At 39.2% G+C, this 24,800-nt stretch overlaps 1 protein-coding gene across 1 annotated transcript; it reads right to left on the bottom strand.

Annotated features, from left to right (window-relative positions):
- Positions 1-637: 637 nt before the first annotated feature.
- Positions 638-17,531, bottom strand: srp72.S (signal recognition particle 72kDa S homeolog). Its single transcript, NM_001092495.1, is given in 19 exon segments — positions 638-1,085; positions 1,813-1,972; positions 3,302-3,342; positions 4,522-4,656; positions 4,884-4,961; positions 5,047-5,150; positions 5,527-5,622; positions 6,160-6,224; positions 6,627-6,699; positions 7,103-7,231; positions 7,757-7,888; positions 8,708-8,765; positions 8,845-8,969; positions 9,370-9,401; positions 11,181-11,292; positions 13,451-13,594; positions 13,719-13,842; positions 14,377-14,497; positions 17,417-17,531. Coding segments are annotated over 19 exon segments (2,022 nt in total). The 5' UTR covers positions 17,529-17,531; the 3' UTR covers positions 638-904.
- Between the last annotated feature and the right edge of the window lie 7,269 nt (positions 17,532-24,800).

Consider the following 24,800-nt stretch of genomic DNA (forward strand, 5'->3'; position numbering starts at 1 on the left):
ACAGACACAGCAGGCAGACTTTGATACGGAGGGCCACATAAGGGGGGGGGGGTCGCGGGCCACCATTAGTTGGACAGCCCTGCCCTACATTATATGTCCATGTTAATGAGATTTGCAATGTACTCACATACCAGTACTATAACTCTACAAACTTGGAATGAAATATCTTGCAATGTCTGGTGCAAATGCAGACTATCACAGATTTCCCACTGCTGCCCTCATTAAAACCCACTTCATTTCATGAAATATACTTTTTTTACATATCTTAGAAAGACCAAGTTGGGGCAGACTTTTGATTGATACAAGAACCCATTAATGCGCTGCTGCTACCTTCCTGCAACTGCAACATATCAAGTACCAGAACCTTTATTTTAGGAGCAGACACCTATGCCACTGTAGATCCCAATGATGTAGAGCACTACAATGATTTGAGTATCCTTTGATACCATCAGTGCAACGTGGGCATTGGGTCAGACTGGTAACTGGAATTCCCATTTTTTTGGGATAACTGGTTTCTGGAGAATGGATCCGACACCTGTATATGAATATGAAACCCATCCCCTAGTATCAGCCATGACAAGCAGTTCACCTGAAAAGTAATTTTTATTATATTGGATGAATATAAAAACAGGACAAACATTGTATAAGCCTTGCTTTATTTTTCAACTCAAATGATAAAATAAACGTATGTATTAACATTTTCTAGTTTTGCACAGCTTAAGGTTTCACTTGAACATAGGTATTCTCCTCCATGACAAACATGGTCCTTAAAAATAAAAATAGTTGGGAGGAGAGATGCTGTAAATACTAAAAGAAATTGAATTTAAGCTTTAAATGGAAAACTTGAGCGTAGCAAACAGAAAATTGTGGTAAGACATAAATTACTGGAGAACATACTAGTTCATCACCAACTACTTTTCCCTCCTTTCTTTTTCTTTTGCTGCTGTTTCTTCTTTGTGCCTGCAGCTCCTACTGGCTTTTGATGTCTGGGGGGAATGACATTGCTAGAAGAGGAAGAGCCTCCTGGTGCAGCCAACCCAGGTCGTGGAGATGTGGGAGGACTACTTGCTGTTTTACTCGCATCCCTAGGAGATAAAAGGAAAATTGTTTAATTAAATGGTCTTCTTGAGATCTTCTAGAAGTAAAGGCAATACAAATCTACAGGAAAATAAGAAAATTGCATATTAACCCTTTACGTGCCTTTTAGGTTTACCCAGAAAACCATATATTTCTGAAAAGTACACATTCTGCCGATTTCAAAATGGGTAACTATGTCTCTCTACTGCTAACTACCAAACATCACTGTATTAGGTACCAAGAAAAAGCACCCTGAATATGATTGCCAGGGGTCCACTGAACAGTTTGATGCCCATTGTGCATAGGAAAACCATATATTTTGCGAAAGTACACATTCCTAAAACTAATCTAAAACGGGTAAATATATCTTCCTACTGCAACTACCAAACTGCAAAGCTATGCTTAACGTAATGCTTTTTAAGAAACTTCTGAAAATCGTCACAAAGCTTGCATTTTACTCCATTATATACCCTATATTTTGTAACGTAGATTCTACAATCTGTGGCATTTAAAGGGTTAAACAAGTTTAATAGTGGTCCAAAATTTTTAATCACGTCCTTGTGACCTTTCTCAAGAACAGCAAACAAACAAATGTTGGAACACAACCCCCAAACCTCCCACCTCATTTCGAACCCACTGCATTTGAAATGGTACCAAAAATCCATAAGGATTATGATAGATATTGCTAAAGTCCCCACAAAAGTGACATCTAATGGCATAAAGAGCAATACTTACAGTTCAGCTGATGCAGATGACGTAGCTCCTTGTGTCCCTTTTCCTATCTGATCCTTCTTTTTACCCTTCTTCTTTCCACGATAATAAGAGCGCTCACGCATTGGGAGCCATCTTTCTGCATCTGGTGTAACCTTTGGATCATAATGCTTGGGCAACTTTCCTATGAAAACCAAATATTGAAAGAACAGTCAAGGCAGTACTGTTTTTCAGAAATTGCAACACAAAGTTTTAATGTAAAAGGAGAGATACAATGACTGGGGGTTGCCAGGTTGCTAGGCACTCCCAAGTGATTCTAGTTGGTAACCTGGGAGGTGCACACCCTAGTGATTTTACCTTCTCATGAATAAGGGAATGTAGACCTTAATGGTTATATAAAGACTACAATAGAGCCCCCATTTTATGATTTCCAGGAAAATGCAAGAATTAGGGAACTAATTAATTGGTGGGACCACAAAAAAAAAGTGTAAAATGTGAGAAACCCTAAAATCTCTGGAAGCCAAATTGAGATTTCACTGTATTTTAGCTGCTGTCAGACCAACTTAAAAGCATAATTAGATAGCAAAAACTGGGACATTGCTGTGAGTAATAATCATTTAATCAGTTATGAACCTAAACGCCTGGATGCCACCACAAAGATAGAGTCTGGTCACTGCAATTCTCAAGCTATGGCATTGATATTGAAACAGTGAGTGTGGGACAAATCATTGGTTAGAGTGACTAAACCCAAGGCCAGTTAGGCTTGTAATTAGGATGAATACACGTTATTGGAATCTCAGCCTGAATGTCAATTTGAAATTTACTGTGAAACCTATATGCTTTTTCTGGGTTTACCTGGAACAGATAGGGGCACATTTACGAAGGGTCGAAGTGAATTCAAAGTGAATATTCTAATTCAAAAACATTGAATTTCGAAGTAATTTTTGGGTACTTCGACCATTGAATAGGCCAAATTCGACTTAGACTTTGATTCGAATTGAAAATACTTCACAAATTCGACCATTCGATAATCGAAGTACTGTCTCTTTAAATAACGTCGACACTTCGCCACCTTAAACCTGCCGAATTGCTATGTTAGCCTATGGGGACCTCCTAGAACATATAGCCAACATCTGGCTAAGTTTTTAGAAGTCGAAGGGAAATCGTACGATTGTACGATTAAATCGATTCGAAGTATGTTCAAAGTACGATCATCCGATCTTTAAAATCCTTAGAATTCGACTTCGAATGTTGGACTAACTTATTCGATAGTCGAATTTCATAGTTTTTTGCACTTCGAAAGTCGACCCTTGATAAATCTGCCCCCTAGTGAATGATTTTGAATTTTGCATATTTGAAACATTGTCTTGGGTTTAGCGGTCTATGACCATTGGCTGCACAAGCAAAGAGATCAATGCAAAAGTAATTTTTAATTAAGGAGTTTAAATATTACCCAATTTTGTATACATCTTAGCATTAATTCGATTAATATTTAATTTGAAAAAGTTTTTACCTTTCTTTTTTTTCGTCTTCTTCTTTTTAATGTCAGTAGGCCTGCATTTTAAAAGCGGGAAAAAAACAATAAACAAAAATTCACAAAATAAATAAAGCTGTGCCCCCCCCTTCCCCAACTGTGAAATGTTCTTGTTGCCTCACTGAAAAGGAAACAAAACAAAACACTTCTACTTAAGAGTCAAGTTCTTTCTATAACATTAGTCTGTGCCTGTTCAGGGCTGTCTGCTAAATTGAGATTTCTGCTACACAGATATTGTAGGAGTTCTATATTTCTAATTGAAATAATTACAACTGAAAAAACTTGAAAGGGGTTGTCCACCTTTGAGTTAACTGTTAGCATGATGTAGAAAGTGATATTCTGAGACAATTTGCAACTGGTTTTCATTTTTTTTTTTTAATTTGTGTTTTTTGAGCATTTAATTCAGTGGCTCTCCAGTTTACGATTTCAGAAATCTGGTTGCCAGGGTCCAAATTATACTAGCAACCATGCATTGATTTGAATGAGAATATGGGATATCAATACGGGAGGGTCTGAACAGAAAGATAAGTAGCAATAACAATAAATTTGTAGCTTTACAGAGAATTTGTTTTTAGACGGGGTCAGCAACCCCCTTTAGAAAGCTGGAAAGAGTCAGGAGAAGAAGGCAAATAATTAAAAAATTATAAAATATAAATGAGGACCAATTGAAAAGGTGCTTAGAATTAGTCATTCTATAACACACTAAAAGTTATTCTAAAGGTGAACCATCCCTTTAAGAGTGCTTTTTCAAGCAACTGCCAAGTGTTGACATGAACACTTAGGGTCAGATTAATTAAGGGTTGAATTGAAAGTTCAAATTCAAATTTTCAATTTTTTTTATATGGTCAAAATTCTCAATTTCGAATGGTGAATTATCCAAACTTGATTCAAGTTTTAATTCGAATTTCAAGAGTTATCAGTCTGTCCCTTTAAGAACTCAAATTCGACTATTCACCAACTAAAACCTGCAGAGTTTATATACAAGTCAATGGGAGAGGTCAAGGGACCAATTTGGACATTGGAGTTTTTTCCGGAGAAAAAACCTGAATCAAGTTTAGTAGAATTCAATTCGAGTTTTCGAGTCGGTAAAATTTGTGTGAGTTCTAGATATATATGGCAGGAGAGGACATTTCAGCTAATAAAAAAAGGAATGGTGACATTTTAGTTGGTCGTATATACTGCCTGTTAAGAATACAAACCCTTGTTCCTTTGCTTGTTCTCCAGCAACTTTTGCAGCTTTTTTCCTAATAAAAGTAGCTCCTGTAGAATTTTCCAGGGCATCAACATCAACTTTCAGCTTCATTGTGTCAGAAGATGGCAAATGCTTGCTAAGTCTGAACGATCCACACTAAGGAAAACAAGACTTTGTGCTACGCTACACAGCAAACAACATTTTTAATACAAAATAATTCCACATCTCATTAGCATCACATTTCAAGAGAGTGAAAGAAAAGAAGCAAATATATGATTTTCTAGATCATATGTAAGTATTCACCCCCATAATTATAAAATGCACAGTTTGAGGAAAGAAAATGTAGTTACTAATAACCAAGTAGGATACATTTTTGCTTTTTCTGCATCCACCAGTGAGTAAGCAGAGATGAGTTGGGCCAAGGTATGTATGTCTTTGGGGTTTTGTCTGCAAAGAAAAGTTATAATGAAACAGATGAAAAACATTTATTGTTCATTAAAAAGGTTCAGGGGAAATTGATTATCGCACTTACCTCCATAACTGTTCCAGATCGCTAATTGCATCTTTTTTCCGCCCATGTTTTAGTTTGAAGTTTGCCGCCTCTCTTACCAAAGACAAGTGCAATGGGGAGGTTGGCTGTCAAAGACATTACATTTAGTTCAATACTGATAACATACACACAAAAGATACCACACCTGAAGAGCTATAATCTCTACATTAACATATTTACAAATAATGTCTTCATCTAACTCAAAGACTGCCATTAGAGAGCTTTTTTTTATCTGGATCCAAAAAAGACACTAAATAAATTAATAAATCACCCATAAATACAGTGTTAGTGAATGTAGTCTTTGGGCATTAACTGTGAAAGGCTTACGCAATATAAACTAGAGTGTTCCAGCCCAGACAACAGCTCGGACCTCTAAAATGCCTTTTGCGTTTTTTTTTAGGTGGGATCAAGTAACTTTGATTTTCACAAATAAATGGTTATGCGCAGGAACTCATGACTTACTTGGTTTTCTTGATACCAGCTGATTGCATTAGAAAACACTTCAATAGCACTGTCTATATCTTCATCATGGCTGTGCATAGTTACAAGTGCTGACACCTACAGAAATTAGGGGTACATTATTAGTTTATTATATGCAGTAATTACAAATAATTTCATAATTTTAATACCAGCTTGAGTGAGTGTGGATCTGTCCTGTTACCCTCACAGGAAAAGCAACAGCACTTTAGGCACTACTGTGCACAGAAATAACTCCAATGACTTGTCATATTGTATTAAACAATTTTAGTTTTAAAGGGGTGGATCACCATTACTTTGAGGTTGCTATAGAATGTCCTGCTCCCAGAAACATTGCAATTGGGCTTCATTATTTATTTGTTTTTGAATAGTTTTTGAATTATTCGCCTTCCTCTTCTGCCTCTTTTCAGCTTTCTGACTGAATTGGGAATGCTAGTATTTACATTACTGAGAGATGCAGGTCTCTCCCTGTCAGTATCTGCCATTTACTGAATGGAAAGCAGTAAAAGGCGGCAAAGTAAGTTTTGACCCCTTATCTCTTGTAAAATGAGAACTGCTGTGTGTGCCATATTTCTTGCAACTACAACAAAATAATAATATAATCAGACAAAAACTCACCATGCCAGGTGTATGTTGTAGCTCCTTAATGCTCTTTAGGATCATACAAGCTTTTGTGACATTTCCTGGAAAACAAATTGTCAAGAAAAATACATACATTTGCTGCTTCTAAAAAATAATAAAAGTTTATGTAAGAATAATGAAATATCCAATACATTTAAACTGATGGCATACAGGGTGCTTGTTAACTTGTGCTTTAAGTTGCTTGCAAAGTTCCCAAAATGTCTGCAGCAGAATTGCAATGTGAGCAGTGAGTGTTTATTAAGGCCATACAGCAACTTCTTGGACTCACACTAGCCCTTCATATAGGCTTGATTAAGGGTCGGAGCGAGACCGATACATAGTTAAACTACACCTTGGCTGAGGAAGTGGTGAATTGGTTCCACCTGCCGACAGTAGGATTTTTCTAGGTGGTTGTTGCTCTCAATTTTGAAATCTTGCGTTGCTTTCAAATGCCATATACCTACCTTGTGCAAGTTTAAGCTGTGCCATAGTTAACTTGATTTGAGCTGCATTATCAGGATGCTGCTCTGCAAATTCCTACAAAAAAAGCAAAGGTTAAAAACGTATTAAACCCACATTAAAGGGGGTCATTTATTAAAACTTGATGTTTTCTAGTGAAAATTATTGTATTTTTTAGAGAAAAAAATGAATTTTTCAAGATTTAAGCCCTGAAGTTGCTAAAAGTCTGAATCCGAAACCACTCCATCTAAAACCTGTCAAATTTGTGTAAAAATCAATGGCTACTGTCCTTTTAACCTTCACAAATTTTGGGAGTTTTGGGGTCTTTGAAGCTGGTTTTTGCTTGAAAACTTGTTTTTCGAGTGACAAATATTTAAATGAACAGTGGCATTTATTCTAGATATTGTACATTTTATCCTGCAAGAAAATTACAGGATCACTGAATTAAAGTTTTTGATGAAGGAAATGGAGATTGTGGTACCTGAAGAAGCTCTACAGCTTTGGTATGTTGCTTCTCCTTGTAGAGCTGGGCAGCTTGGATGAGCACAGGCAGCAGATCCTCTGGGTCCTGTGATTGAAGACTTGCGGATAATTTTCGACACTGGTCAGCCTGGGAATGAATAGATTTCTTTTTATAAAAACCCCATACAAAATAGAAAAAACCATTATCAGATTTAAAGATGAATGTCGGTTGCATACAAAGAAACTTTATTTCATGCCAAATAAAATCTTAGGGATCCCTGGGAAAATTATATTGAGGCATACAAAATGAGAGAGGTAATTAACATAACTTAGGAAGAATAAATACTTATACATCTTTTTATCTGAATTGTAACAAAGATATGTAATTGGTTGGGGGCTTGTAAAATTTTTATTCATTAACAAATTCTCATCCAAAGCATATATCATGCTCTATTCTGAAAACAACAGGTTTATTTTTTGTCTCTTTGGCATCACAAAAAAGTTACAGAAGGTGATACTGTAAGTCACAAACTTATGCTTCAGTTTTGCAGCATTGCAGAGGGCAGTGGCTTTCTCCCACACAGCAGCCTTATGACCATTTATACCACATGTTACAGAAATGTTAAGAATAATGTCTATTTGAAATTTTTTTTTAGTTTACAATGTTCTATACCTGGTTTGTATACATTGAAAGCAGAGCCTTGTTAAATTCAATAGCTTGAAGTTGTTTCTTGCACAGTTTGTGCTCCACTCCTTCTGCGTTTGTAAGTTTCACTTTTTTCTTTGAGTCAAAGACATTTTGGTCCTGAAACAAATGAAAAATTCATGATTTTTTTTCTTTTTACATTACATAAAAATAAAACCACAAAAGGCAGTATGGATATCACACAAAAAACGAGTCTTATCAAAATTTTTGTTTTTTTTTTACTCAGAAAAAAATGCCTAACTGGAATGTGCACTTATTTCATTAAAACATTAATTCTTGTTCACCTAATTGATTAAAAAAGTGGCTGCAGGCAAGCTGCAGACTGCAAACCCACCAAAATCACATTTTAATCAGCATTTTCAATAAACCTACTATTTTAAAAATAGTTTAACAAAAAGAGCAGGATCAATTAGTTTGAAATTCAGTACGCCCAAGTTTGCAAAAGCTCTTAAAACGCCAAATACCTTAAGTGCCAGAACTATAGATTTTGATTTTTTTTGAAATTGAAAAGCATTTTTGGGATGTACATAGTAGCAATTATTTGGGGTAAATGATTTTGGTCTGTGTCAATATACCTGTGAGCTAACAGCATCAAAGGGGATCTCCTGTGTTAATGTAATAGCTGTGACTGAGGAAGAACAGTAGCTACATGTCCTCCACCCACATTATCTCTGTGCATCCCCATGTACTGTATTTCCTTCGCCTCTCACTAATAAATATAAACCCTATTCTTATGCGGGGCAGATAAAGAAATAATGGAATCCAGAAGGTGTATTTTTACCCACAATGCCTAATGACAGGCAGAAAAGCCATACTTTCCCCCATACATAGAATTACCTACTTCACATCATAATTTAAGACAAAGCCAGGTGCACCACTGATATTCAAGGAATGAAATCAGTTCAGAATTATATATACCTTGTTAACAGTAATGATATTGTTTGCCACCACAGCCAACAAACCAACATCGGTGGGCCTAAAAGAAACAGAATGGAAATTAATGTAGAAGCAATATGACATGATGTGAACAAAGTCCAACGTTTAAAAAGCCTTACTTTAACTTAATGATTTGATTGTAGAGTTGTAGAGCATTATCTGTGTTGCCTTGTAGCTGCATGACATAGGCCATCTGACCATGAATTATAGCCAGTTCTGCCTCTATATCTTCTTCAGTTAAATCCTAAAGACATACAAAACACCATACAAATTGCGCTAGAATACATTTCTAGTATAGCATCCCACCTACTAGTTAAAATTGAATAGGACAACATACTTCAATTGTATTATAAATGATCTACTTTTTAACAGGAGTGTTAAATCTTCAGTTTGAGGAATTAGAATTCCCAAAAGCATTCGATGGCTGAAGAATATAGGTTCACATCATTATCATATGAGATATAAATAAATATAGATCTAACTGGAGAAATATTAGGACAATGTCACAGATAAATGTATATGAATTATAGTATGCAAGTTGTACAAAATAATGCTTGCAGTGAAAAACTTTTTTTTTTTAATAGATTTTACTTAAAACCTACAACCTAGTCCAAACTTGAAATGCAGAAATTATAAATACTTACAGCATCTTCTGAAATAGACTGTCTGCAAAGTTCTACAGAAAAGAAAACACAATTATGTTAATACAGAAATCACAATAATGCATATGTATAGCTGCTGAAATGAAGTACTGTATATTTGGCCTACTATAGTTAAAGTAACATACTGCGGTTTGCCATATTGGTCAAACTACAGAATGCCGAAATTATGTTCTGGTGTTTAGGGTAGTACTTTCCAGGATTTTCATTTCCAGTTGTTGTGGCCTACACTATTCAAAATTGATTCATGAAGCCCAGTAGAATAAGTACTTGGTTAAGTGATCAGCCTTTCATGTGGGGTCTCATGATCAAGACTCTGGTTTGATTTCCTGTGGCAACTCCTTGGAACCCTGGACAAATCACTTAGTCTACTGCTGCTGCAGCATTCTTAGTATGCCTATAATGCTTGCTTGCTGTAACTGCTTTAGGTCCCATGGGAGAAAAGTGTTATGTAAATAAATGCAGGTTATGGTAGGTGAAACATACATACAAAAAATAAATAAATAAATAAAAGGGTAAACTGCATAATCACATGCAAGCATAGAGGACGTTTTGTGCAGTGGTGACCCCATGTTGTGTGACTTACATGTCAACAAACATGGAATTTTGTGAAGGCATGGACTGACTCAAATGCTTTCATATTCAGCCATACCAGTTGCCTTTTATTAAAAACACACACTCAAATTCCCCCATAACCCCTGGAGGTCAAGTATCTACTCTTACAAACAGGCATCATATCTGAGTATTTGTAATGCTCCTCAAAGAGGTGCCTATTGCTCATGCCTTATTGATTTCCACTGGCTCAGAGGCAATGAGCATGCCCAGTAGGCATTTATTTGATGTCTTCAGAACCAGAAAGAGAAGAAGTGCTCAGAAAGCAAAAGATTTTTTTTTTGAGAGAAAAAAGTTTGTTTATTCTTTAAGTAGAGGGGTACTACATGCATTCCTATAATTGAAAAAAGATTACAATGGACACAATAGTTCAATTCATGGACTGGCTAGAGCTTGATCTTGTTATTTTCATATTGTTGACCACAGTAAATTTGGCATTTTCACTCTTTCAAACAAATTCCTAATGGGATGTATATCATAAACTGTGTTGGATGTATTAGAGCAGCTACCAAAGCAAGCTGGTTAGCTTTAATGGAACTTTTGTCTTCCTTATGCGGAGTTGGTAACCAACTGTATGTGAATATCATTAAGTCACGTGTTCAATAAACACTGTTTTTCAATAATTATTTTACTTTTTTTCTGTGTATAAAATTACAAAAGACTACATAAAACAAAACTGAATGCAACCAAGGCAATGAAATTAAGTCATATCTGATTTCCATAAAGATACATTCATGGCCCAGTTCTGTATGCATATAGTTGGATTAAAGTAATGATGCTCCATACTTTAATTCCTTTTGGCACATTCAGCCTAATCCATAATGTAAATGAGTTAATTTAACAGCCATATAAATTCAGACTGACCAAATACAGGCAAGTCAAGTCTACTAGAACTGATGAGGAGTACAGATGAAGCAGATCTTATCCCCAGATGCTGGCAGTCATTATCATGAATAGACAGTAAGTAAAGGATCTGTGCACAGTAGAGTTTGAGGGTGTTTTTTTCACTTTGCTGTCAAATATGACAAATTGTAGCATTTTGTAAAGGGGTTCTAATCTACGCTTCTTCCGAATAATATTTGTGTTTCTGCTGTTAAATACAGGATAATTTAGCTGAAATTACTGCCTATATTTATGTAACAAAAACTGGTTGCAAAAATATCAAAATAAAACTAAAGTCATACCTTCAGCTTCTCGCAGTTTTACCATTCCTTCACGCAACTGGCCTTGGCCTATCAATGTGCAGGCAGAATTATAGCACAGTTCATATGTGGTCTCCTGAATGCCAAGGTCCTCCTGTAAAGGTAAAATAAAAACCATGAGAAAACAAGGTAGAGGGAACAAGGTTCAAATATGCTTTTCTCATGTCACAATTCTGTAACCAGCTTCAGCAGCAGAACAGTGTGTTAAAATACTTGCAGGAGGATCACATCAGGTATAAAGAATTGCTACAAACCAAATCAGATATAATCAAACAAGCTAAAATTCTTAAACCCAATATTGGAAAACGTGACTGTGGAGTAAATTTATTTTGTAAAGTCCCAACATTTTTATCGTACCATGGTGGTCGGTCATTTAGCCGATCAGACAGGTTAGAAGATTTCTGTCCGCTAATGATAATATCTCTGCATGTATTACCTGACAATATCAATGGGTGACTATCACTTCTATTTGTCGGAAATAACTATTGCACAATTGCCGTCATGGCCAGAACATCGCCTGATTTGTTCTTTTACTACTTTATTTCATCTGAATGGCTAGTTACAGGTCGGATTATTGTAATGTACGATTGTTTATAGGATATGAGGCTAAAATCTGCACATTTAAAACCAAAACCGGAAGTTATAAGCGATGCAGCTGTGACATGCCGGTTTCCGAGTTCCTAGAAGAATTGGTCTTTTTTAAAATCTGGTAATGTCCAGTTTCTTGTTGCGACGGCTTCACTAATGTCTCTTTACATAACTGATATGCCCTTAACGTAACGATGCTCGTGTGGTGCAAGGTCCGGAGAAGAGTGACCTCCTTGTGAAGTTTGTAAGTGGCGAGAGTGCGGCAGCCAGTGGGGTCACTGTAGCGCCGCACGCAGCGAGTCACATGGTTGCACTCGTTGTGCACAGATTTGAGTACGGTCTCCTTCCCGTTAAGCAAAGTTCCCTTGTGGACAAGTTTAGTGGATCCGGAGCCCACATACTGGAGGCCAGTTACATAGGTGACATCCTCGCAGCCTAAAGCCCCTGTCCGACCCATTATCTTCCTGGGCAGCAGCTCATCTGCCCTCCCTGGGTGGATCCCTTTACTGTAAATTAACTTATTAGTGGAGGAATGCCGGAGAAGTGCCTTACAAACATACATACAAAAACGGTGTCCCCCGGTCCCATTATCCAATCCCACTAACCAAACAAGGGCCGGCATTCCTCAGCTAATTAGTTTATTTACAGTAAAGGCCAGAGGAGAGAAAGGTTGGCAATGATGAAGGGCACCATTATCCAGTGCGGAGCTAGAGTCACTGTGCTAGCTATGCTCTCTCTGCTCTTCACCCACAGCGAACCACCGACCCACAATGGGAGGCACAAATTCCAGCGTGAGGCCAAGCTGCACAGGGAAATCTTGAAGAGTCGCAAACATCTGCTCCTCTTGCTCATTTCTCTTCTGATTTGCTGCGTGTGGCACTATGGCGACCACACTGGCTGCTGCACTCTCGCCACAAACTTCACAAGGAGGTTACCCTGCTCCGGACTTTGCGACATCCGGGCATTGTTACCATAACAGCATATCAATTATGTAAAGAGACATTAGCGAAACAGTTGCAACAAAAGACTGGAAATTACCAGATTTTAAAAGAGACCACTTCTTCTAGGAACTGGGAAATCGGCATGCCACAGCTGCATCGCTTATAACTTAAGTCAGGTTAGGGGGAAGATGCAGAGCGAGTCGTCCTATTGCCATTTTGCAGTAGACAGGAAGCAGTGTTTTCTAACAGTATTTTTTTTAATAAAGTTGATATTAATAAACTTTATGCAGGGTAAATCTATTATTAGTGTGGGTAGAATGGATTTTATAATAATTTTTTTTTAGTGTTACAGTTCCTTTAAGTGACAGGTCCCCTTTAAGAAGATAAAAATAACTCAGGTGACTTGACATCTTAAAATTTGCAACTTCAACTACCCACACTCACCTTTTGAAATAAGTGGATCAAGAACTTTGACTTAAATAGAAAACAGTCTTTCATGCGGGAAGCTGCCCTGCCAAAGTTAAGGCTATTTGGGGTGTGTGGATAGTGGCAGGTGGAATGAACTGACTTGGTACCACACATCATGAATTACTTCCTACCTCACTTCTCTCCCCCTAGCTGAACTTTCCTCATAATCTCTTTTTTTCTTAAATATTTGAGACCATTTCCCCATGCAATATAATTATTTAAAAAAAATGCAAAAATAAATAAATAAAAACTTACCGTTGACTTTTTTTCCCAGATACTCAATGCTGCCAATACAGCTGACAAGTTTGTCTTTCTCTCCTCATCATAATCATCCTGAGAATTTCTAATTATATCTCGATACACAGATAAGCAATCACTGTACCTTTCCAATCTATATAACTAAAAAAAAATTGATTTTAGAATCCAAGCAGAAGTGAGAACATTATATGTAATGAATAATGCTAATTCATGAACATACACATACATATAAACAAAAATAAGGTATAGTATGTTTCACACTTACTACTTGTCCATGGAGCTCTTTTAATTTCTCTGACTTTTGTGGAGCCCCTTCAATGGTTTTTAATGCAGTTTCAATTCGGTTTAACCTGTACTCACAGTATGCTTTTTCAAATGCTACTACATCACTGCAAGGGAAAAAAAGGCAAATAAAAGCCATTTGTCAAATACACATTGGGCAACAGTCACAGCTGGCCACACAAATAAAAGCACCAAAATAATTGGCCTGGTGAGAGATCAGTCTGATTTGACAGCTTGTATACAAGTCGTTGAATCTGACAGTGACCCTTTTTGGTGACTAGATAAGTCATGTGGATGTTTGGATCTTGTCAGAAGTGTCGCTTGTATTAGGGTGTGTATCTGAAATGCATTCAGATCCTCTTTCTCTACTTTTAGATTTTTTTCTTGATATTACACTAGATGTTCTATAATAAAGGACTGTATTCCAAAATGTTGATGTTACTCAACATAAATCAATGCATGTTTGCTAGGGTAATTTGGACCCTAGTAACCAAATTGCTGAAATTGCAAAGTGGAGAGCTTCTGAATAAAAAGCTAAATAACTCAAAAAACACAAATAATAAAGAATGCAAATTGTATCAAAATATACAAAAAGATAACTCAAATGTGAACAACAAAGGTAAAGTATTACAGTGATATACCTTGTTAGAACTTTAGTGTTGCTGTGAATTACATTAAGGGCCTCTTTAAAGGTTCCATTCTGGATAAGACAAACTACCTTGCAATGAAGAGCCGTGACATCTTCCTTTGTCACCTGCAATACTAAAAGGCAAAAAGTTTGTTTTAGTTATAATAACTGAAAAATAGTCGAGAAAATGTGTTTCAATAAACTGATCAATGCACCAGTGCCTAAAAGCATCTAGTTAGGCATCACTTTTACAAAAGATAAGCTGACACTATGTATGTAAGCTTTCAGAAGCAGCAAAATCTCCATTCATTTTCCAGTACTTTTCAATAAAATATTCATGCATCTTTATAACAAATAAGTCATAACATCAGTTAATTACTTTTATACTAGTCGTTTGTAATACTTTTGATGCTTTCTTGCTTCAGAAAAGCTGCATTTTGTATATTCATACAGGCACTAGAGAAAATGTACAATTAGGTATGCACAAACTGTGACAAGGAAAGTTTTGGCATCACCATGTTATAAGTACGTGTACTAATGCTTTTGGTTTCCCATATTGCAGAAGTCGCAAGCTACACTAATAAACAACATCTGTAGCTGGGATCTGATCAGCACATAACTCTGGTTATGCTTTCAAACCCATGAAGAAACACAATACTTCTAAAGTATTCAAATGAAAGTGGGAAATTTTCAAAGCAAAACACTTGTATACATAAACTGAAAGGTTTTCTGTAACAACCAACATACATGCAGATACCGCTATTTCTTCATGTATGGACTTCATAAATATTGGGATACTTGCTTTTTGGTTAAACAACATAAAACACATGTGCTTTGGAAAGGGAAGGGGTCCTTGACCATTATCCAGAAAATTCTTGCTTTACCTGCCCCTCAAGCAAGTTATTTCTATAAATGGCCCTGCCTCTCTATGATGTTGGACATTGCTGCACCAGAAAACAAACAAACATGTGATGCCACAAAAAATAAATTCACCACTTAAACAGATACAATAGTTCTTTAACAACTCTGTTGAATTTTCAATATTTCCTAAAGCACAATCTTTTACAAAAAGATCACGAGAATCCAATTAAACAAACGAGTCAAGAATATTATGCAAACATATGTGAACCTGTAAGAATCACAGTTCATTTAAAGGGGAAAGTCAGGGAGTCAGGTGTTTTCATAAATTGGAAGATAATCAGGTGTAATTTTGGGTGACCCTGACACCTAGCTCTATCTAAGTCTGAGCTTAACAACACAGGTTTATGGAACTGTGTCATGGTTCAAACAAAACTTGATAAAGGGCCCGGGCGGCCCGAAACATTGCCCTGTTTGAAATAATATGATGCAATAAAATACACGTTTGTTCATATCTACGATATGCTGCTGATATCTGCACTGACTGGATAATTTGGCCCTGTAACAGGCGTGGGTCCTTCAGTACAGCACCTGGTACCGCAAAGGTATGTGTCCAAGGCCTTAAGCTCTCCACCTCAGTTTCTGCATGGTTCAAACAAAAGAGAATTCTAAAAGCCTTCAAAAAACATATTTATGCTCACCAGGCTAGAAAAAGTTACAAAACTATTGCTAAAGAGTTTGTCTGACAGTGGACTGGTGGAGTCCAGACTGTGCACAAACTGAGGCAATTAAGCCATTGTTACTCTCCCCAAGAGTGGTTGACCAACAAAGATCACACCAAAAGCAAGGTGTTTAATTATATGGGAGATCTCAAAGAACACTAGACTAACGTCTAAGGAACTGATGGCCTCTTTCACATTGGAGAATGTCAGTGATAATGATTTAACCATCAGGAGAATACTGAAAAACAATGGTGCATGACAGGATTGCAAGAAGAAAGCCATTGCTATCCAACTGTCTTTAGTTTGCTAAAAACCACAATAATAAGCCAAAAGGCTATAGGAAGTATGTACTGTAGGCAGATGAACCCAGAACAAGCTCAAACTAAGTAAATCCACAAAATAATGGTAGGAAGCAAGGAATAATGGGCTAAAATGTTTCAAGGCGATGGGCAGGTCTGATCAATAGTAACAGAAACATTAAGTTATTGCTTCTCAAGGGGTCACACTTGTTACTGAAAACAAAGGTTTCCATTCTATTGCTACACAAATATGTAATGTTAGATCACTTTCCTCAATAAATAAACAAATGATTGAATGAACAAACATTATGTTTTCAACTCATTTATTTAATTGGGTTCTCATTATCTAATTTTAGAACGGGGTCATGTTTGAACAATTCAAAAGGGTTCACCGCTAAATAATGATTAACAAAATGTATATTTTAAGTGTCCAACCAGTTATAAGTTTCAGACTGATCAGAACCAGGCAGATCTCACAACATATGTCCAATATCACAATAGTATTGTGCTCCAGAAAAGAAATTACTAAACTATGGGTTGGGTGCAAAAATGTGGTCACCGCCATCCCCTTTAATAATGTAACGTTAAAGGAGATCGACAATTCTTTATTCACCCTAATGTTGGGTCCAGGCCAGGACTGGCAATCTGTGGGTTCTGGCAAATGCCAGAGGGGCTGCTGTAAGGTGCCATAGAAAGTGACTATTTAGTGGGCTGCTAAGGGCTGTTTGGGCCTCTCTCTACTAAGAATGCAAGGGCCTATTTTGCATCACACTCCAGTCCTGGTTGGGTCCTCAGGTGAAATCACAGAATGAATTGCGTTCCCATTCAAAATAAAATCACATGAAACCCTGGGGCACAGACAGTATATAACAGGAGGAAGACATAAGTCAAATAAAGGCCAAATAAAATGACACATACGTCCTACTGTATTCTGCAAAGCTATTCAGCTTCAATCATATATGAATCCACCCACACTAGAATGATGTTAGTAGTGTTACACAAACCTAACATTAGGTTACATTTAGCTTCACTGCTTCTCAACAAACCTTGTCGCATGAGTTAGAAATATGTCAAAATAATTGTATAGCGAATCATTAACCCCATCCAAACCACCCGAGCTCTACGCCATAAACTAATACCGAGTAACCCACACCCAAAGCCACGCCGCCCTTACTTTTGTTCAGCGATTTCAGGGCCCTGGTAAAATCTCCATTCTGACCGGCTTTATTTACTTCACCCCACAAAGTTGCCACGGGAGGCGAAGCCCCTCCACCAGGATTCGCCATTTCTCTCTCCCAAAGCAGCTACAACGCAGCGTCACCGCTAGTTCTAAGGGGCAAGTGGGACTCGGCTGACGTCACTCGCACGCGACGCGTGCAAGACGTAATCGTCGCTTTGGTTTATTTTAAACCTAAAAGCAGGAGCGCTTGCAGTGCTTAAGCGCAATCATTGCATCATTATTTGTTTGCCGTTCGGTGGGCAGAATGGGTAATGTGTAGCTGGGGTTTGTCGAGGACTGTAGTGGATTGCTGAGGTCTGTATAGCTGGGTTTTGCTTAGAGACAGCCAGAAGCAGAGCCTGGCGCCCTGTTATGACGTCACATCAGCGAAAAGTTCGGACCTTATTGCTTATACGGCAATTACGGCATTGCAGCAAGGACGACAAGCACTAATCGAAAGCTTGACAATTATCATAGGGTCGCGCTAAAGACTTCCATAAGTTTATCAACTGCACTGTCATACACAGTTTCTCTGCTGTTATTTTATAGCTACTTTGTCTTCTCCGTAAGCCGCACTGCCCTTTACAAATATGGACTCCTAGCTCATGCTACCAAAATCATATTTCCTTTTCCGGCATGTTACAGACACGTCTTGCGAAGTAGCTCCTCCCTTTTGTATTTTTAGAACCTGAGCCGGAAGCAAAAGAAAGTTGAGCATGGTTGGGATGCACTTGATAGGGGAAGTGTTTCTGTTGGTCTCGCTGGCTAATTGGTGCTGTTATACGCTTTCTTAGCTTGTCACTTATCCTTGTTTATCAGGTTGTAGACAAGATCTGAAAAATAACCTTTTCAAATACCAATTTACTCGATATTCTTGACGTTGCTCCAATTGTATAAGTGTAACCCAGGATTAACATTAAATACATTTAATTTTTTATACATTTTGTAGACTAAATCTGGGAAACAAATCGGAGGTGTATTTGCATAATATTTATGTAACGCTTTTCTGGCCTAATCTGCCAATTAGGAGTTAAGGGTGACCAGCTAGATAGTGAGCATGGGTTACAATGCGAATCTTCACCCAGGGCAGAGCCTTCGCCAATTGGAAGCTTCCCCTTTAAACTATAGTTGAACTACAACTCACAGGCATATAAGTGCAAATAGAAGAATGGACGCCAGGAGGTTCTTTTGAAAGGTTAAACAGGAGCACAGGTTTATTATGCGAAAGGCAAATGACCACAGGTTTACTTACAACAGTTCTGAGGACACAGCAGATGGAATCACTTTGGACAGTAAAGGTTCACAGTCAAACAGATGCGACTCCCAAAGGATATTGCAGATAGGTGTATATCAAATCCCAGTTCAACCGACGTTGCACAGTGAGGGGATCGGGATCAATCAGGTAGGGGTCAGGTAGTCCTTTGCTCACCTACTGCCCTAACAACGGAGTTCCCTGCTCTAAAGGCAAACAGGCCTTGTGGGAAGCTACTCCCTACTACAATCCTCGTTGGAGCGACAGCTGCTCTTTCTGCTACACCTCTCTGTCTTTCTCTCCTAGAGAGAACTATAACAGTATCTTACTATTTTAGCTGGTCCTCGTTCACGGGGTTTACCTGGTCCCCGACTTAGCACTAAAGGTGTCAGGTCCCTTTAGGGTAAAGGCTTTACTGGGGCCTATGGTGATCCCAGGCTCAATGGAGATTCACCTAGCAGCAGCACCAGGAGCCAAAGAGGAAGAGGACACTCCCTGCACACACTATATAGCAGTGTGGCAGGGGAGTGTCATTACACTCTTTGTCCAATAGGTGTGGGTGTTACACTTTGCCAGTTACAAGGGCTTGGCCCAATAACAAGGGAAAAGAGAACTACATACAAAAGGTAGGGGATTAACTCTATAGGGATAGGATATCCTATAGGTCCCTACATACACCCGGGGGAAAAAATCCATTTCGTCCCGACAATGGTGAAATGATATAGACACAATAGTAACAAAGTGAATATATAAGTGCAAACCAACAATACCATTGAACATCACTCTTCTGGTATCCTCTCCTGAGGAATACCTGGTAACAATGGGTACTGTGGAGAAAAGAACAGTAAAGAGCAAAAATGCAATACTGTATTGGATAAGTTTCAGTGCAAATAACTTCAGTTGCATAACTTTATTACATTCATGAGGTCCTTAAAGGAACACTCAGGCACTTAACTTACGATACTTGAACCATCCATAGTGTATCAGGAGGTCCAGGCACAGGCTTGGCTGAAAAGAAAAATTAGCATAGATTTCTTTTCACACATGAACACTCATTTTTATTGCAGTTGAGTTACATGACCCCACCATAACCAAAAGCTTTATTCATATCACACCCCCCCCTACCCAAGTGTACAAAGTCACTGAGAGCCACTTGGGGAGTAGTAAGGGAAAGAATAAAGGTGCTACTCAGCGAGTAGTTAGAGGTAGAAGAGTTTTGGTGGGGGCTCAGCAGTCTTTGTCTCATGAACCCAACTATTTACAAGTTCCAGACAATGTTCAGAAGTCCAGAAATGGAACAATGAGTGAACAAAACAATGAAGAAGGCCCAAAACTTGGGGCATCAATCTTGAAGAACAATGAAGAAGGCCCAAAACTTGGGGCAATCAAACGACGTCCTCAAGTGTAAACAAATCATCCCTAAGAGGAATTCTCACTCTTAGAGGCATACTGAAAAGTTACAACACACAGGGTCCAGCCGGATCCACTGTGGACAGCTTAAGAAATCATCCCATACTTTTCCAGGGTATGTTCATAGGATAGATAGTAAGAAGGGTGAGGCTTATCTACCTTCCCTCCATTAGGCAGAGTGGTTGACAAACTGAAGAAGCGGTCCTCTTGAAACTTCCCACAACTTTTAACATGGTGCTTTAAGATGGTACGCCCATACCACCATTCGCTGAGGGTGTCACAGAGGAAGACCATGTCACGCTGCCGCTTCTGTGGATCGCTTTGAAACAATCCCTTGGGTCCCACATCTGTTTTCCTTAAAAGTTCTCCATAAAGCCATTCTTCCAAATTCTTCTCTACTTCGTCATAAACCCACTCAGGTGCATAGGGCATTGGATATCCCCAACGGTCACGCACACGGGCATTGATGATGCGTTGCACCCGTGAAACTGTGCGTGCCTTCTTGGGGTCGGCCCTTCCCTGAGCGACCCAGAAACCTTGTGCCTCTGGAGAAAGCAAGGGTGTTGACAAGCAGGCAACAGGCTGCTGAGAACTGGAATGCTCTGATGGAACCACTGTGGATGAAGCCTCATCCTTTGGTGCAGTGGTCGGCTTTGGAGTAGCAGACCTAGGCATGGCAGGCTTGGGTGTGGCCGGCCTAGGAGTGATAGGCCTAGGTACAATATCAGGGTTCCTGCGCATAGTACTCCCCCTCCCTCTGGGTGGAACACGTGTATCCTCACGCTTTGTGGCTGCATCCCCACTAGCGCCTACTCCAGGTGAAATAGACAAAGCTTTTATAGGAACGATCAGGCTTTGCTTGCTGGGTGGGCACCCTGAGGAGAAGTGAAGAGGATATGCGGGAACAGGTGCAGGAGCAGAGTCTCCTGACACTGAAGACAGTCCATCTGTGTCTGTAGCGATGGATTTTGTCTTTATGCCCTTTTTAGGATCAGCATAAAGTACATAGGGACCTAACCAGCACTCGTGAAAACAATGAGGGCACGATGAGTGGAAATTACAGGTCTCTGTGGATAGTTCACGGGTACAGTGCCCGCAATAGGGAACAACTATCCGGTTATAGTGGACATTTAGTTTTTCTCCATATGTCCCGGCCCAAATATATCTAAGGCCAAAGTCTACTTCTTCTATGTCCTCATCCGAGAACAGCGGAGCCCCAGATAGGTTTTCCTCCGCATCCGCCCAACCTTCCCAAGAATGGTCAGCCATAATAATAGGGAAAAGGTTTTACCGGTATGAAGAAATGTAGACAGTCCTCCACTATGCCCGCAGCCGCAGGGCAGTCAGTAGTGAAGTCCGGAAGGTCTGCACGTGGATGGGCCACAGCCGTGGTCCGTGATGGTGCAGCACCTTGAACAGGAGCGATGTAGAAATCCTCCGGTTTGCTGAAATGAGAAAACGGTAACAAGCAGGTACCGCTTGGAGTGAAGAGTGGAAGTGCGGGGAAACTTCGAGGCAGCCGCCGGAAGTCCACAGGCACTAACAGGTGGAGTAGTGATGCACACGTCCTCTCTCTGCAAAGTCTCTTCACAAAATGGCGGCGGGACGTGACGTCAAGGACCGCCTTAATCCCAAAAGCGCGCCAACAGTTACTGCGCGGGGAAAAGATTGGCGCCAGCGAAATCTCGCGCTCGCGAGACTTGAGCTATGGCGCAGGCTCGTGTATCGGGAAATAGAACCTCCAAGCCCGAACCCACGGCCCTGAGATACTAGGGGAAAAATACCTAGCAAATTTAGTAGAAAAAGACGTGCAGGCAGCCTTTTGCCAATCAGGTCCGCCGCCTGTCACGAAAATTTAAAGCGACAGTGCACAAAAACACTAAATCACAAAAATACAAAAATAGCCTGGATTTAGGGGCGTGGCCCCACGTTGGGCGCCAAAATGTAACGCTTTTCTGGCCTAATCTGCCAATTAGGAGTTAAGGGTGACCAGCTAGATAGTGAGCATGGGTTACAATGCGAATCTTCACCCAGGGCAGAGCCTTCGCCAATTGGAAGCTTCCCCTTTAAACTATAGTTGAACTACAACTCACAGGCATATAAGTGCAAATAGAAGAATGGACGCCAGGAGGTTCTTTTGAAAGGTTAAACAGGAGCACAGGTTTATTATGCGAAAGGCAAATGACCACAGGTTTACTTACAACAGTTCTGAGGACACAGCAGATGGAATCACTTTGGACAGTAAAGGTTCACAGTCAAACAGATGCGACTCCCAAAGGATATTGCAGATAGGTGTATATCAAATCCCAGTTCAACCGACGTTGCACAGTGAGGGGATCGGGATCAATCAGGTAGGGGTCAGGTAGTCCTTTGCTCACCTACTGCCCTAACAACTGAGTTCCCTGCTCTAAAGGCAAACAGGCCTTGTGGGAAGCTACTCCCTACTACAATCCTCGTTGGAGCGACAGCTGCTCTTTCTGCTACACCTCTCTGTCTTTCTCTCCTAGAGAGAACTATAACAGTATCTTACTATTTTAGCTGGTCCTCGTTCACGGGGTTTACCTGGTCCCCGACTTAGCACTAAAGGTGTCAGGTCCCTTTAGGGTAAAGGCTTTACTGGGGCCTATGGTGATCCCAGGCTCAATGGAGATTCACCTAGCAGCAGCACCAGGAGCCAAAGAGGAAGAGGACACTCCCTGCACACACTATATAGCAGTGTGGCAGGGGAGTGTCATTACACTCTTTGTCCAATAGGTGTGGGTGTTACACTTTGCCAGTTACAAGGGCTTGGCCCAATAACAAGGGAAAAGAGAACTACATACAAAAGGTAGGGGATTAACTCTATAGGGATAGGATATCCTATAGGTCCCTACATTTATATGAATTTATATTCGGGAATCCCAGAATCATTGGTGAAAGATTCGGCCAAATACCGAATCAAATCCTAATTTGCATATGGACAGGAAAGGAAAAAGTGGAAAAAACTCTTCTTTTATGATGAAAAGTCGTGCTTCCCTGCACGCCCCTAATTTACATATATAAATTCGGTCGGCCAGGCACATGGATTCGGCCGAATCTGAATCCATCTGAAAAAGGCCAAATCCTGGATTCGGTGCATCCCTCTTTTATATTAAAGCTATACTCGTGGGGAGAGTAAATTACACTACCATTGATATCAGTGGAAACAATTTTAAAAAACAATATGTCCTTTTGCCATTTACAATTTTTTTTTATTATTAGTGGTACCTGAGATATTTGTATTTTTAAACTTGATACCATTCTTTTGACTCAACTTACAGTCAGGAGCCCTAAATAGTAGGGTTGGTGATACTAAGTTTGACCATAACATTTAGACGTAATCCATGTCGTACTGGACACTCTTGCAAGCACTGTAGGGCCCGACTGCAACCCATCACCCCTTCCTGGCCCAGATCACCCTTCTCCCTACCGCTGACCAACTCCCTGCCATTGATTTCACACATCTCATAACCACAAACACCTGCTGCCCCATGCGCTCACTTAATTAAGTGATGCACTGACTTTCTAATATATCTTTTTGCAATATACGAGTGCTGCTTCTTCTTTTATTTTTCTATATTGTATGGGGATGTGACGGCGTCTCTGATTGGAGCGAGCACCGAAAAGCACAGCAAGTATACCTCTAAGAGTGCTGGGGCACCCATCTTGTATTTTGTATTTTGTATGTATATATATATATATATATATATATATATATATATATATATATATATATAGTCAACTACAAGAGGTCCTCTGCACTCAACCCATTATCAATATATTTAAGACAGAGACATTTTGTGCATACTGCTACTAAAAAATGCCTTACCCTTTAAACAAAACAGGGATTGTTTGTCCATATATTGCAATATATTTAAGCTGGCCAACTACGTCAAAGTCATCCCATATCTGGCCAGTCCTACGCTTAATTTTCATCTGATTCATTAAGAATTCAATTGCTTAATTATACATTTTACAAAGGGACTAAGTTTTACCTGCAACTTACTAGCTGCTTTCAAAGTAAAACTCCCAAACTTGGCTGCCCTTTTATTAGACACCAGTGGGATCACCTGACTATAGCTGGGAGGGGTGGGAGCTACAACATTGAGCTGGTCACTGCTCCTGTATTACTATAACAAACAAGGGAGTTGTTGTGCTCACCACTATTTTTTAAAAACCATTAGGCGGGGGTGCAATGAGGGTGTGACCACAAAATACATATAGTCAACTACAAGAGGTCCTCTGCACTCAACCCATTATCAATATATTTAAGACAGAGACATTTTGTGCATACTGCTACTAAAAAATGCCTTACCCTTTAAACAACACAGGGATTGTTTGTCCATATATTGCAATATATTTAAGATGGCCAACTACGTCAAAGTCATCCCATATCTGGCCAGTCCTATGCTCAATTTTATCTGATTCATTAAGAATTCTATTGCTTCATTATATATATGAACTGGTGTCTAATAAAAGGGCAGCCAAGTTTGGGAGTTTTACTTTGAAAGCAGCTAGTAAGTTGCAGGTAAAACGCATTCGTCCCTTTTATAAAATGTATAATGAAACCATAGAATTCTTAATGAATCAAATGAAAATTGAGCATAGGACTGGCCAGATATGGGATGACTTTGACGTAGTTGGCCAGCTTAAATATAT

This window comes from Xenopus laevis, chromosome 1S (genome assembly GCF_017654675.1).
Source record: "Xenopus laevis strain J_2021 chromosome 1S, Xenopus_laevis_v10.1, whole genome shotgun sequence".
Classification (NCBI taxonomy): domain Eukaryota; kingdom Metazoa; phylum Chordata; class Amphibia; order Anura; family Pipidae; genus Xenopus; species Xenopus laevis.